Source organism: Carlito syrichta, unplaced genomic scaffold, assembly GCF_000164805.1.
Source record: "Carlito syrichta isolate Samal-C Ts95f unplaced genomic scaffold, Tarsius_syrichta-2.0.1 Scaffold309812, whole genome shotgun sequence".
Taxonomy (NCBI): domain Eukaryota; kingdom Metazoa; phylum Chordata; class Mammalia; order Primates; family Tarsiidae; genus Carlito; species Carlito syrichta.
Window position 1 is genome coordinate 322,063 of NW_007253908.1, and position 14,079 is coordinate 336,141.

Consider the following 14,079-nt stretch of genomic DNA (forward strand, 5'->3'; position numbering starts at 1 on the left):
AAAAAAAAAAAAAAAAAAAAAAAAATCAAGTGGAGTCAGGCACAGTGGCTCATGCCTATAATCTCAGTACTTTGGGAGGCCAAAGCAAGAGGATTGCCTGGGCTCAGGGGTTCGAGACCAGCAAGGGTAACTTAGTGAGACCTCGTCTCTACAAAATATCAACAACAACAACAAAAAGTCGGGGTATTGGCTCAAGTCTATAGTCCCAGCAACTAGGGAAGCTGAGGCAGAAGGATCACTTGAGTCCAGAAGGTCGAGGCTGTGGTAGCCATGACTGCACCACTGCATGACAGCCTGGGTGACAGAGATTCTGACTCCAAAACAAACAAAAAATTAAAATTAAAAGTTGTTATTTTTGGCAGATAACTGGTAGAACGAAGAACAAACAACTCTCTACAATTTGGATGCTTTGATGATCTTAACTACCTGCTACACATGATCTCTCAAAGACCAGAGGGACAATATTATAAGTCTATTATTACTAAACAGTGTAGCACTTTTTCTTTTAAAATCAATACCTTTTAGGCTTTTCTGTGGTTTGGAGGATTTCTTCTCCTTTAAACTCTGGTTTTTAACAGATTTTTGTTTTCTCTTCTCTTCTTCAGCAAGAACTTTCTGAAGCAAATGAGCAAAAAAATCGAAGTCAAAAGGGCGCTTTTCCTCTGTTTAAAAAAAGAAAAAGAACTTTCAAGTTTTTGTTTTTTAAAAAACTATTTCTAGTTTTTTTTTCTTTTTCTAAAAGTATAACATCAAAAACAAATGGGCTTGTCTATAAGCAGGAAAATGAAAAAATAAGTACATAACAGAACACCACAGCAATAAAAGGAATAAACTAGTTGAAAACCAAAAAAGAACTACTGATTTAAGCAACAATATGGGTGAATCTTAAAAACATGGTCAAAGAAACCACATACAAAAGAATACATACTATATGATTCCATGGATAAGATATTCCAGAACATACTAAACTAATCTATAGCGATTCAAGTAAAAACACTGGTTGCCTTAGGAAGATAGCATTTGATTGACTGGAAAGGGAAATGAGAGACCTTCTAAAGTGATAAATATGATCCCTCTGTTTTGGGGGGTAGTGGCTATACTGGTACATTCTTTATCAAAATTCAAACTACACTTTGAACTGTGTGTAAATACAAATCAATATTTTAAATGACAAAAATGACTAAGAAGTTCTCAAAATACCTATCTACCACCACATGCCCTACCTCTATCACAACCATTTATTTAACTATTTACTCTTCCAAATGCCAGCCAAGTGGAAAGTAGCTGAATACTAATCAGGAACATTCCCACTAAATACACATCAACTGCACTACATCAGCAAAAGCCATCAGGGAACAAACCAGGAATAAATCCAGTACAGGATCAAATCCTTGCCTAAGCACTACATCCAAACTTGTGAATGTGGAGAAAACGGTGCTTTATATACATACCATAAAAATATGGAAGAAACTTACTCTTCTGTTTTTCTCCTTCACATAAGCTGAAGATTGGTTAGATTACAAGATGGGCTCCGAAAAAGAGGTATATAGTTAGATACAGTGGCTCTTGCCTATAATTCCAGCACTTTGGGAGGCCAAGCTAAGAGGAGTGCTTGAGACCAGGAGTTTGAGACCAGTCTAGACAACACAGCAAGATCTCGGCTTGACAAAAATAAAAAATAAAAAAAATAGCCAGGCAAGGTGGCAAGTGCCTGTAGTCCCAGCTACTCAGAGGCAGAGGCAGGATCACCTGAGCCCAGGAGGCAGAGGCTGCAGTGAGCAATTACTATGCCACTGTACTCCAAACTGGGTAATAAAGTGAGACTCCAGCTCAAAAACAAAAGAGAGAAAAAGGCACTACTAAATAAAAATAGTCTCAGGAAACTAATTTCAAATCTGGGGTCCCTAAAGGCCCTGCTTTATGGATGACCCACAGTGAATCTGTTCTGACGCTCCACAACAACGATTCTGAAAGAGACAGCACTCAAAAGAAGCCATAAAGGATCTCCATCCACATGGTTTCCAGAGAAATTAAAAATATAAGTGTCCCCAAAAAACCCTATGAGAGTTTAACTTTTTTTAAAAATTGCCCAATACAAAGCACCAAAATCAGTGAGGTTTTTTTGTTTTTGTTTTGAGATGGGGTGTTGTTATGTTGCCCAGGGTGGCCTCAAATTCCTGGGCTCAAGAGCTTCTCCCACTTCAACCTACTAAGTAGCTGGTATTACAGGCACACAGCACTATGCTCAAAATCAGTGAGTTTTAAAGACAGCTATTAAAATGTTCTTTGAAAAGACTTCACACTCCAAATGGATTTTTTTTTGTTGGAGTCTTACTCTGTCGCCCAGGCCGGAATGCAGTGGCATGCTGCTCACAGTCACCACAGCCTCGACCTGTGACCCTTCCGTCTCAGTCTTCCAAGTAGCTAGAACTATAGGCATGCGCCACCACGACAGGTAATATTTTTATTTATTGTAGAGACAAGGTCTCTCCATGTTGCCCAGCCTGGTCTCAAACCGGCAAGCTCAGGCAATCCTCTGGCATCCACCTCCCAAAGTGCTGGGATTACAGGCATGAGCCACTCCACCAGGTTTCTTTTTTTTGTTTTTTTTTTTTGAGTCAAAGTCTCACTGTTGCCCAGGCTAGAATGCAGTGGCATGCTCACAGCTACCGCAGCCTCAATCTGCTGGGCTCAGGCGATCCTTCTACTCCAGCCTTCCAAGTAGCTGGGATCACAGGCACACAACACCACACCCGGCTAATTTTTTGATTTATTGTAGAGACGAGGTCCCGCCATGTTACCCAGGCTAGTCTCGAAGTCCTGGGCTCAGGCAATCCTCCTGCCTCCACATCCCAAAATGCTGGGATTACAGAAGTGAGTCACTGCACCTGGCTTGTTTTATTTTCTGATTATAATGTGTAAACCTAATGAAAAGTTTCAGGACCACTTCTCTAACATGGAGTGGGTTGAGGCCCACAGTATTTCAGATCTTCTAGGAGCCATTTCTGGAAGTGGTCTCACTGAAGACCCAATACAACATTGGGTGTAGGTTCTACCCACCTACCTCAGTGTCTACTCATAAATAAATGTACATGCTACATAACCTAAATTCTTGCTATACTTGGATTTTTTTCTAAAATTAGCACTATGGCTAATCTTATAGCTAAATGGACACTGAATATATTTATTAATCATAAATTACTATTATAGCTCCATGAAAAATACATATCCTCCAAACAAAGACAGGAACTACCAAATTTTTTTTTTTTTTTTGAGTTGGAGTCTCACTCTGTCGCCCAGGCTAGAGGGCAGTAGCATGTTCACAGCCACCACAGCCTCAACCTGCTGGGCTCAGGCGATCCTGCCTCAGCTTCCAAGTAGCTGAACTACAGGCATGTGCCACCACGCCCGGCTAATTTTTTTGATTTATTGTAGAGATGAGTTCTCACCAAGCTGCCCAGGCTAGTCTCAAACCCGTGGGCTCAGACAATCCTCTCACCTCGGTCTCCCAAAGTGCTGGGATTATAGGCACGAGCCACCTTCCCAGGCCAGGAACTATTTTAAACAGTAAATTTAATTACACCTCATTACAGATCCCTTGATGTCTTTCTCTAGACTTAAAAATAAGAAAAAGTTGGCCAGGCATGATGGCTCATGCCTATAATCCCAGCACATTGGGAGGCAGAGGTGAGATGATTGCCTGAGCCCACAGGTTCAAGACCAGCTTGGGAAACATGGAGAAATCTCATATCTACAATAAATCAAAACAATTAGCCAGGCATGGTGGTACATGCCTGTAGTCCCAGCTACTTGGAAGGCTGAAGCGGAAGGATCACCTAAGCCCAGCAGATCAAGGCTGCGTTGGCCATGAGTATGCCACTGCACTCCAGTCTGAGCAAAAGAGACCCCAACTCAAAAAAAAAAAAGTTAATTTTAAAGAAGACATTAGAAGCTGAAATGTATCTATCATTCCTTTAAATCATATCTAAATTCAAATGCTACCTCTTTAGACAGATCTTTCCTGATGACCCAATCCAAACATGTATCCCCCCAACTCCCTCTATTTTCTTCTTCTTCGACATTAATCATCTAAAATTATTGTGTTAATCAACTATATTTCTTCCCTCATCCAATTAGACTTAAGGATTTTCATATGCCGTGTTCACCAGTATATCCTTGATATCAAAAATAGAAGAGTAACTAAGCATTCAGTAGGTGATCAGTGTTGCTGACTGAATGACTGACTACTAGAAATAAACATCTATGTACTCTATCTTTCAGAAACAATTATCTCCTTGACTACAGTTCCTTTAGAATAAAGAATATTTAGAAGTGGTACCATCAGTCCCTCTATAACCTCTTGGACTTAGAATTAGAACTGTTTACTTGTATCTAGCTGTGTTAACTAATCCTTTACCTACAGATTTGTAGCAACTGCCAGACCCATACTGCTAAATAGAAAATTTTGCAGTCATATTCTAGCTATGCCAACACAGGAACAAAACAAATTTAAAACGCACTGAAGCCAAAGACAAAAGATTGGTTCTTTTTTTTTTCTTCTTTTTTTTTTTTTTGAGTTGGAGTCTCACTCTGTCACTCAGACTGGAGTGCAGTGGCCATTCCCAGCCACTGCAGCCTCGACCTGCTGGGCTCCAGAGATCCTTCTGCCTCAGCCTTCCAAGTAGCTGGAACTACAAGTGCACGCTACCACGCCCAGCTAGTTTTTGATTTATTGTAGAGATAAGGTCTCACCAAGTTGCCCAGGTGGGTCTCGAACCCTTGGGCTCAGGCAATCCACTCACCTCAGCCTCCCAAAGCACGGGATTACAGGCTGAGTCACCATGCCCGGCCAAGATTGGTTCTTTTTTAGGCTCTTCAAGTAATACTTTGTAAAAGAGGTCTTGATACTTACGGAATGCTTTGTCTATTCTCCATCCATTTGTTTTCTCTTCACGTTTAAATTTATTCTGTTAACAACAACAAAAAAAACCCATTAAACAAGATTTTTTAAAAACAATAAACATTGACCATCTAACTGGCCCTCATTTGACCCTTGTCCTGCCAGAAAAAAAAAACAACAAAAAAAAAACAGTAAACATTAAAATGAAATTCTTATGAATAACATACTATTCTCTACTAAATATGTCTTTGCCAACAGGCAAGTTAAACCTTTAGCTTTTTAAAAATAAAGAGGAAAGATTTTCACTGAGCTTCCTCATGCTCATTATCTACAGTATGAATCAGCAATGGAAGCTGGATTTACAGAAGACACAAAAAAATAAAGTCAAACATGGAAGCAGATCAAACCTATAATCAATTAAGCTAACTAGTATTAACGTTTAAAGAATTAATTACTCATATCGAGTTAAACATCTCACATTATTGCTCTAATGATGTTTCCAGTGGCATGGAAGAGAGACAGTAGAGAAATAACTAAGCAAAATTTTGAAGCAGGCCAAGATGACCTTGAGAACCTTCTCTATATTAAGACACATTTCCTCATGCTTTTCTCAACACCAAAGATCTCCCTCCTTAGTTTCACAACAGATGACCTCCATTAAGATGCAGATGCTAAGGCTTAAGGTGCAATCCATCCTAAGGTTACAGGAAAGACTGAGGGCGTAAGTCTATGTCTGAGAATGCCTAATCATGGACACACAATCTCAGAGGAGAAAAAGTCAGCCAAAATGATCTACAAGCTTCAATTAAAAACACAAAATAAAACTTTTTATTGCAAAAAATATACAGACATAGAAAACACACAAAACAAAGGAAATGCTTCATGGCCCCTCTCCTCCCTTCAAAAGAACTTAACCACTAATCTGACTTTGAAAGCAATCACTCTCTCGTATGTCTTTATTGTTTATGACCCAAGTGTGCATCCTTAGGCGCTACAGTTTAGTCTTGCTCATATTTTTAAAACTTCATATAACTTTAACATCTTTTAATCTTCAGGTTACCCTCTTTTCCATTCTTTATTTTTCAACATGACAAGTTTACCATGTGATACAGAATTTTCAAGGATGATCGTGCTTCTGCCTTAAAAGATCATACTGTTCTTTAAAAATTTCCTCAAAAGTTAACAAAAGTTATCTCCACAGAAAGTGGCAGGCTATAATCATTAAATTAGATGTCCTGAGAGAATGTTAAAGGCTTCAGGCATTATTCAATTCTAAAACACTGCTACATCATATTTTCCCTATTTAGCAATATAAGTCAGAACAATATAAAGCTTTTATGAAGAATATATTGGTCAATGATTTCACAGGCAGGAATCATTATAGGCCAAATTCCAAGATCATAATATAAATTCCCTAATTTCCACTTCTGACCCTGAGAAAGTAAGTGGTTATAGACACGTTCCACACATCCAACTCCACCATAAATAATCTTCATACTAAGCAAAATGTATGCATCTATTTTCAAGCACTGGATAACAGAGCAAGACCACAATCCCGAAGAAAAGACGGACCAAATTCTTTGCTTATACTCAAATTTTTTTGAGTTGGAGTCTCACTCCATCGCCGAAGAGGGAGTGCAGTGGCACACTCATAGCCACCCCAGCGTCGACCTGCTGGGCTCCAGCAATCCTTCTGCCTCATACTTCCAAGTAGCCGGAACTACAGGAGGGCACTACCATGCCCGGCTAATTTTTTTATTTATTGTAGAGATGAGGGCTGGTCTCGTAATCCTCTCACCTCAACCTCCCAAAGTGCTAGGATTACAGGCTTGAGTCACCTTGCCCAGTCTTATGCTCAATTTTCTAACCAAGGAAAGGAGGTAAAGGCCAAACAGAACACAGCAATCCAACTGAGCTAGGGAGGTAGAGAATCTTCAGGAGCATGGTTCTAGAAAGGAACTGTGTAGAGGGGAACCTCAACAGCCTGGTGGAAATGCCCCATGGGTCCTTGGCCTAAGTATGGGTTGCACATATCCAGATCACAAGGCCTAATAGACAGAAGCGACTATAGGAATGAGAGCAGAAGGAAGATACTAAAGTTATACAACACGGCAAGATGATAGACTCTGGCCCATCCTAATGGAAAGACCTCGTTAACATTTTCCTTTTTCATATATACTTTATCTGTATTTATCTTTGTTCCTAGGTTTTCTAATGCTAAATCATTTATTTCTCCTTAGTTCTAAACCCTAACGATTATTTGCTTTTTATTTATTTATTTATTTTTAGAGACAGAGTCTTGCTATGTTGCCCAGGGTAGTGTGGAACTCCTGGACTCAAGCAAATCCTCCCACCTTGGCCTCCCAAAGTGCTGGGATTACAGACATGAGCCACTAAGCCAGGCCTAATGTTATTTCTTATAAAATAATGAGATACGGAGTAAAATGACACTTTTGGGATAATGTTTAATGATAATTAAAATAACTCTTTCTGGGGAAAAAAAGGCATAGATTTTTAAAAAGCATGGTCCTCCATTTGGCAGCAATACTAAAATATTGGAACAATACAAAGATGAGCCTGCCCCTGTGCAAAGTTTAAAAAAAAAAAAAAAGCATAACCCAACTATATGCAGTCTATAAAATGCCTACTTAAAATATAAAGACACAGACAGGTTAAAGCAAAAGAGTACATACACACAAAAATGGAGGAGTCAGGCACAGTAACATGCACCTCAGCTAACTGGGAGGCTGAGGCCAAAAGACTGCTTGAGCCCAGGAGTTTGAGGATGCAGTGTGCTATGATTTCACCTGTGAAAAACCACTGTACTCCAACCCAATCAACACAGCAAGACCCCACTTCAAAATAAATAAAAATAAATATGTCCTAATGATGAAAGGATCAATCATCTGCATCTTAAATGTAAATACATTGAACAAAAGAGCTTCAAACTACATGAAGTAAAAATTTATAGATCTAGGTCAGGCATAGTAAGTCATGCCTATAATTCCAACACTTTGGGAGGCTGAGATGAGGATCTCTGGAGGCCAGGAAGAAGTTTTGAGACTAGCCTGGGCAAAATAGTGAGACTCTGTCTCTCCAAAAAAGGAAAATTAACAGGGCCTGGTAGCCAGCACCTACAGCCCTAGCTCCTCAGAGAGTTAAGATGGAAGGATCAGGCTGGGCTCAGTGGCTCAGACTATAAATCCCAGCACTCTGGGAGCACTTTCCCCCCAGTCTAATTCTAGGGGGGAAAAGAAATCTGTCTTTTCTAATGGCTCCTTTTATTTCTGTAATGAACCTGAGAGGGATGAGAAATGAAGGAAAAAGCCCACAGTTGGGTAAACATCTCACTATGAATTGAGAATGCATTATGGCAAAATAGCGTGAGAGCACTCAAATGCACTCCAACCCAGAAAACTTGTAAAAAGTTTCTCAGCAAAGAAACTTAAAAAACAGAGAAAGCTCATTCTTCTGCTAATAGTGCCACACTGATTTGTTAATAGTCCCACTGAGTTAAGGTGGCCTAGGAAAGCAATACTTAGATCAGATAAGTACTAAATAAACTCAAAATTCTTCTCTTCATGCGTTCCTAGGAAATTCTGAAGGGAGGTTTCGTGTTCAAAAAGCTATAAGCAACCTAAGTATTCTGGTAGATTTACTTTCCCTCTTCATTATCTAACTCTTCTTTTATCTTAGTTTCAGTACCTTTTTGGTATCCCTCAAATTCATTTTCAATGTGGACAATATAAGTAAAAAAATATACTAAAATTAAGGAGATTTGTACCCATAGCAAAACTGAGAAATATTACACTGCATTACTTTTCAAGCAGTAAAGAAGGATAAATGAAACACAAACATAAATACTGAAAAAAGATGCTGAGATTTAACTAAAAGAAAAAAAAATAACAACATTTGTAATTTTTGGTCTCTTTCCAATAAACAAACATGACAGGTATACTTTACCTTAATTTCTATTCTTGCTCTGTGAGGAAAAAGTTGTCCAATCATAGAGAAGTCAGTTCCTACCATGCTGATGGCTAAAAAAAACATATCTGTTTCTGTAAAAATAAAAGATTTAAAATGACTGCAAATTAATCTTCTCGATAAATCAGAAAAAAGAAATCTTACATATATATTCTGAGTTAAAAATAAGTCTGATACTTGACGCAATGGCTCAAGCCTGCAATCCCAGAACTTTGGGAGGCTGAGGTGAGAGGATTGCCTGAGACCAGGGGTTCGAGGCCAGACAGGGCAACTTAGCGAGACCTCATCTCTACAATAAATTAAAAAATTAACTGGATATGGTAGTGTGTGCCTGGTCCACCTACTTAGAGGGCTAAAGCAGAAGGATCACCTGTGCAACAGAGTGAGACTCCAACTAAAAAAGGAAAAAAAAAAAGAAGTTTGACACAGGCCAGGCATGGTGGCTCATGCCTGTAATTCCAGCACTTTAGGAGGCAGATGCAAGGATTACCTGAGCCCAAGGGTTCAAGATCAGTCTAGGTAACATGGGAGACCTAGTCTCTACAATAAATCAAAAAAATGAGCCAAGCGTAGTGGTACACTCTCGTAGTTCCAGCTACTCGGAAGGCGGAGGTGGAAGGATCGTCTGAGCCCAGCAGGTCAAGGCTGCGGTGGACATGAGCGTGGCACTGCACTCCAGCCTGCTCAATAGTGAGACTCCGACTCAAAAAAAAAAGTCTGACAGTACTTAATTTTATTGGAAAGATCCTCACAGAATATCTAAAAATGCCTTCTTTAAATTTTTTTTTTTTTAATGCAGTATAAGAAATGTGCATACTTATAGCAAAGCAGCTGGAATCAAAATATTTTTTAAAAAGGCATTCTGCCTATCTTGGTCTCATTCAAAGTTTTTTTTTTTTTTTATACTGTCAGTCATAGCCAGTATAAGGTTACACGATGCAAGCAACTAATACGTACTAAGTAGTATTAAAGAAAGTAGAGCCAGGTATGGTGGCTCGCACCTGTAATCCCAGCACTTTGAGAGGCTGAGGTGACAGATCACTTGAGTTCAGGAGTTTGAGACTAGCTAGGATAATACAGTGAGATCTTATCCCTACAAAAAGTCAAAAATTAGCTGGGTATAGTAGAGCATGCCACAGTCCTAGCTACTCAGGAGGCTGAGGTGGGAGGATCACTCAAGCCTAGGAGTCTGAGGCTGCAGTGAGTCATCACCATCAAAAGAATAAAGAAAGTGCTAGAAAAATACATGAGAAATTGTTAATACAAGTTACTTCAGGGAGGGGCGCAGTGGCTCATGCCCAGCACTTTGGGTGGTGGAGGCAAGATAACTGCCCGATCAAGACCAGCCTAGGAAACTTGGCAAGACCTCGTCTCTCCAATTTAAAAAGAAAAATTTAGCCAGGCATGGTGGCACACACCTGTAGTTCCAGGTACTTGGAAGGCTGGGGTGGAAAGATCATCTGAGTCCAGCAGGTCAAGGCTGCAGTACCCATGATTGCAGCACTGCACTCCAGCCTGGGCAACAGAGCGAAACTCAGACCCCAAAAAAAAAAGTTATCTCAGGAGAATGGGAATGGGGAAGTCAGCGAAGAGAAATACAGAATCTCTCTTTTCATTCTATATTCTACTGTGTTTACATTTTTTTCCAAAACAAACTTGCTTTTTAAAGTAAAAAGTAAATAATAAGCACCACCACGCAACATACAGTGTACTTTTTTTAACAGCATAATTTTTACCTATAGAAACTTTTTACATAATACTATCTGAGGTAAAACATTTTGAGTGTTAGAAATATTGCACTGTTAATTTGCACTTCAATGGTATTGTCGTACAAGGATTTTACAGAGACGAAAATTTCAGACAAAATGACTATAAACCACATTCGTTAAAAGATTTCTAAGAGCCAGGCTTGGTGGTTCAGCCTGTAATCCCGCACCTTTGGGAGGCTGAGGTGAGTAGATTGCCTGAGCCTGCGGGTTCGAGACCCGCCTGGGCAGCGAAACCTCATCTCTACAATAAATCAAAAAATCAGTCGGGCATGGTAGCGCATGCCTGTAATTCCGGCTACTCGGAAGGCTGAGGCGGAAGGATCGCTGGAGCCCAGCAGGTCGAGGCTGCGGTGGCCAGGAGCGGCCACTACACTCCAGTCTGGGTGACATAGTGAGACTCTAACTCAAAAAAAAAAAAAAAAAAAAGATTTCTAAGATGAAGTCAGAGATACAGTTCCACAGACGGGTAGTGGGAGGTGCCAGTAAAATCAGCCTGAGAGAAAACAACATGGTCATTGCATTTTCTTTACTTAGGGAGACCTGATTTAATTCAGAAATATAAATTAGTTTGCTTCATTTCATATAAATAATTTACATACTTCTAAATGAAAGTCAGTTACCTTTATTTGACCAAGGTTTAGAGTAATAGTTTTTCCTAAAGCTGGAATACGTAGTTGTAGAACCACGCTCAAATATGGGGTCATTTTCTTCAACAACACAGGGGCCTTTTGTTCGTAAAACTTCTACAGTTAAACTGAAAGAAACACATTTTCAAATAGAGTAACACTAAAAACAAGTAAGGAAAAAATAAACGAGATTTAAATAATTAAATGGCAGTCAGGTATAATAATACATGTTTGAAATATGGGTATTTTCCAAGCATCTGCTAATTTTTATTTAAAATGTGACTCCTAGGGTAGAAATAAGTGCCAACTGATTTCCAAAATCTGTAACAGCAATATTTACAAAACAGCTTTGGGCCACCTAAAAAAGTTATTTTTATCGACTTCTGTATGACTCTTATACTCAATGCATATTACAGTGCTAGGCCCAATGGAAAGATTTAGAAATTATAAGCATTGCTTTATATTTATATTTAGATATGTATATTTTACATTTCTGCAGAGAAAGTAGCAAAATATGCTTTTAACTAGTCAATGACCACCAAAATCATCACCACAAACTAAAGGGAAACAGCATGCAAAAATAATTATTATTAGCAGTATTACATTTTCGCTTAATTATAAAATGTAAATGCTATTATTTTTCTCCTAAATAAACTGCCAAAATTTTCCATTGCTCTTTTTTATTTACTTACTAAGTTATCCTAAATAATACACTTAAGGCAACTAAATTCCACAATGCCCAACATGAGAAATTTAGTATAATAACTGAGAAACCAGATGGTGAATTAAGCCTCACCATAACAAAAATCATAAAATGTGTTAAGCCTGTGTCTCACTGCATATCCACTAGCTAACCACACACCAGAATATGATGTTAGTTAATAATATGAAAACTCAAATACTGACTTCAAGACTGAGTCAATCTTAGAAATCTAGCCTCTGTGGAAGACAGCATGTGGTTAGTTCAGCAGCTCGACTCAACTGCCAGTAAAGTTAGTAAACAACGGTGTTAGGTTAATGGATGTCAGCGCGGCAGTACTAACTTCTCAAACAAAACACAGCATTATTAAAATTGCTAAAAATTATAATTAATCTAACCCATCTTCCTATTTGCAATATTCATTATTGTAAATATTAACATCAGGGTCGAAATGACAATGACAGAGAAAAAGGATCTCTCTCAATAGACAAAGCATGCTTGTTCTCATAAAACCACGCTCTCTTGCTCTTTCCAAACCAACCTTTCTTCATCCAAAATAATAGAACCGTCTTCTGCCACTTTTACTCGAGGAACAAGTAACGGCCCATCATCTCTTTCTTCTTCCATTTCTTCATTATCTTCAGCATCAGGAGTACTCTTACTCTCCTGCCTATCAAATATAAGATAGGTTAATTCATATTTCCTTAAGAAGTGTTTCCTGAATATTACACACTTTATTTTTTTTATTTTTGAGTTGGAGTCTCACTCTGTCACCCAGTAGCCACTCCTGGTCACCGCAGCCTCGACCTGCTGTGCTCCAGCGATCCTTCCGCCTCAGTCTTCCAAGTAGCTAGAACTACAGGCACACGCTACCACACCCGGCTAATTTTTGATTAATTGTAGAGTTGAAGTCGCGCCAAGGTGCCCAGGTGGGTCTCAAACCCATGGACTCAGGCAATCCACTCACCTCAGCCTCCCAAAGGCACGGGATTACAGGCTGAGCCACCGAGCCCGGTTCAGAGTACACACATTAAAATAAACTATTCAAAGTCAACCTTCTAGCTACTTCCACTTTGCCCCAGAACCTAACTGAAAACACTGTGTTAGTGAAGATGTAATTATAGGATTTTCTCAAATTTTATCTGGAAGTATTTAGTAAGAAGCCTTTACTCTCTTTTAATATACAGAGAAATAAATGTTCATTTTCTCTATCTCAATACAATATCAGAATAAGCCATCTACTTATTAATGAATTAACAACAATAATCCAACAGGCGAGGTGATTCCTGCCTGCTGTCCCAGCTACTCGTGAGGCTGAGGCATGATTGCTTGAGCCCACGAGTTTGAGGGTGCAGTGAGCTATGATGGCACCATTGCACTCCAGCCTGGGCAACAGAGCAAGAGTCTAATTTAATAATAATCACCACCACCACCTCTGTAGTCAAATAGCATTAGTTTCCAGATCATTTTATTAATTCATCAGAATAATCCTTCAGGGTTACTATATTCACATCCATTTTTTTTTTTAATTGGAGTCTCACTCTGTCACCCAGACTGGAGTACAGTGGCCACTCCCAGCCACCGCAGCCTCGACCTGCTGGGCTCCGGCAATCCTTCTGCCTCAGCCTTCCGAGTAGACGGAATTACAGGCGCACGCTACCACGCCCGCTGATTTTTTGATTTATTGTAGAGATGAGGTCTCGCTGCCCAGGTGGGTCTCGAACCCGCAGACTCAGGCAATCCACTCACCTCAGCCTCCCAAAGGTGCGGGATTACAGGCTGAGCCACCGAGCCCGGCTTTCCACGTTGTTTTAAATTAGAACTCTAAAGCTTTAAAAGTAAATTATGCTTTTCAGGCTTATAGGTTATATTTGTTTCAATATAATCTTGAGAAGACAGTGTAGTAGACAGTGAGATTTGGAGTCATTATTTGTAAAACTGTGTTTGACTTCTTACTCTGTCCTAATCTCTGAGGTTAAAATGGATGTGAATAATCTGGGCTCGGTGGCTCAGCCTGTAATCCCGCGCCTTTGGGAGGCTGAGGTGAGTGGATTGCCTGAGTCTGCGGGTTCGAGACCCGCCTGGGCAGTGAGACCTCAT

General features: G+C 39.5%; 1 protein-coding gene across 2 annotated transcripts in view; it reads right to left on the bottom strand.

The window, feature by feature from the left end:
• The window catches only part of BDP1 (B double prime 1, subunit of RNA polymerase III transcription initiation factor IIIB), a 94,326-nt gene that overhangs the window by 67,984 nt on the left and 12,263 nt on the right, over nucleotides 1-14,079 (bottom strand). For both annotated transcript variants that reach the window (XM_008067883.2, XM_021717500.1), the window contains exons 5-9: nucleotides 12,521-12,649; nucleotides 11,274-11,407; nucleotides 8,864-8,958; nucleotides 4,913-4,967; nucleotides 519-662 (exon numbers count right to left, since the gene is read on the bottom strand). In XM_008067883.2, coding sequence (XP_008066074.1) covers nucleotides 519-662; nucleotides 4,913-4,967; nucleotides 8,864-8,958; nucleotides 11,274-11,407; nucleotides 12,521-12,649 — 557 coding nt within the window. The remainder of the gene's footprint in view (nucleotides 1-518; nucleotides 663-4,912; nucleotides 4,968-8,863; nucleotides 8,959-11,273; nucleotides 11,408-12,520; nucleotides 12,650-14,079) is intronic.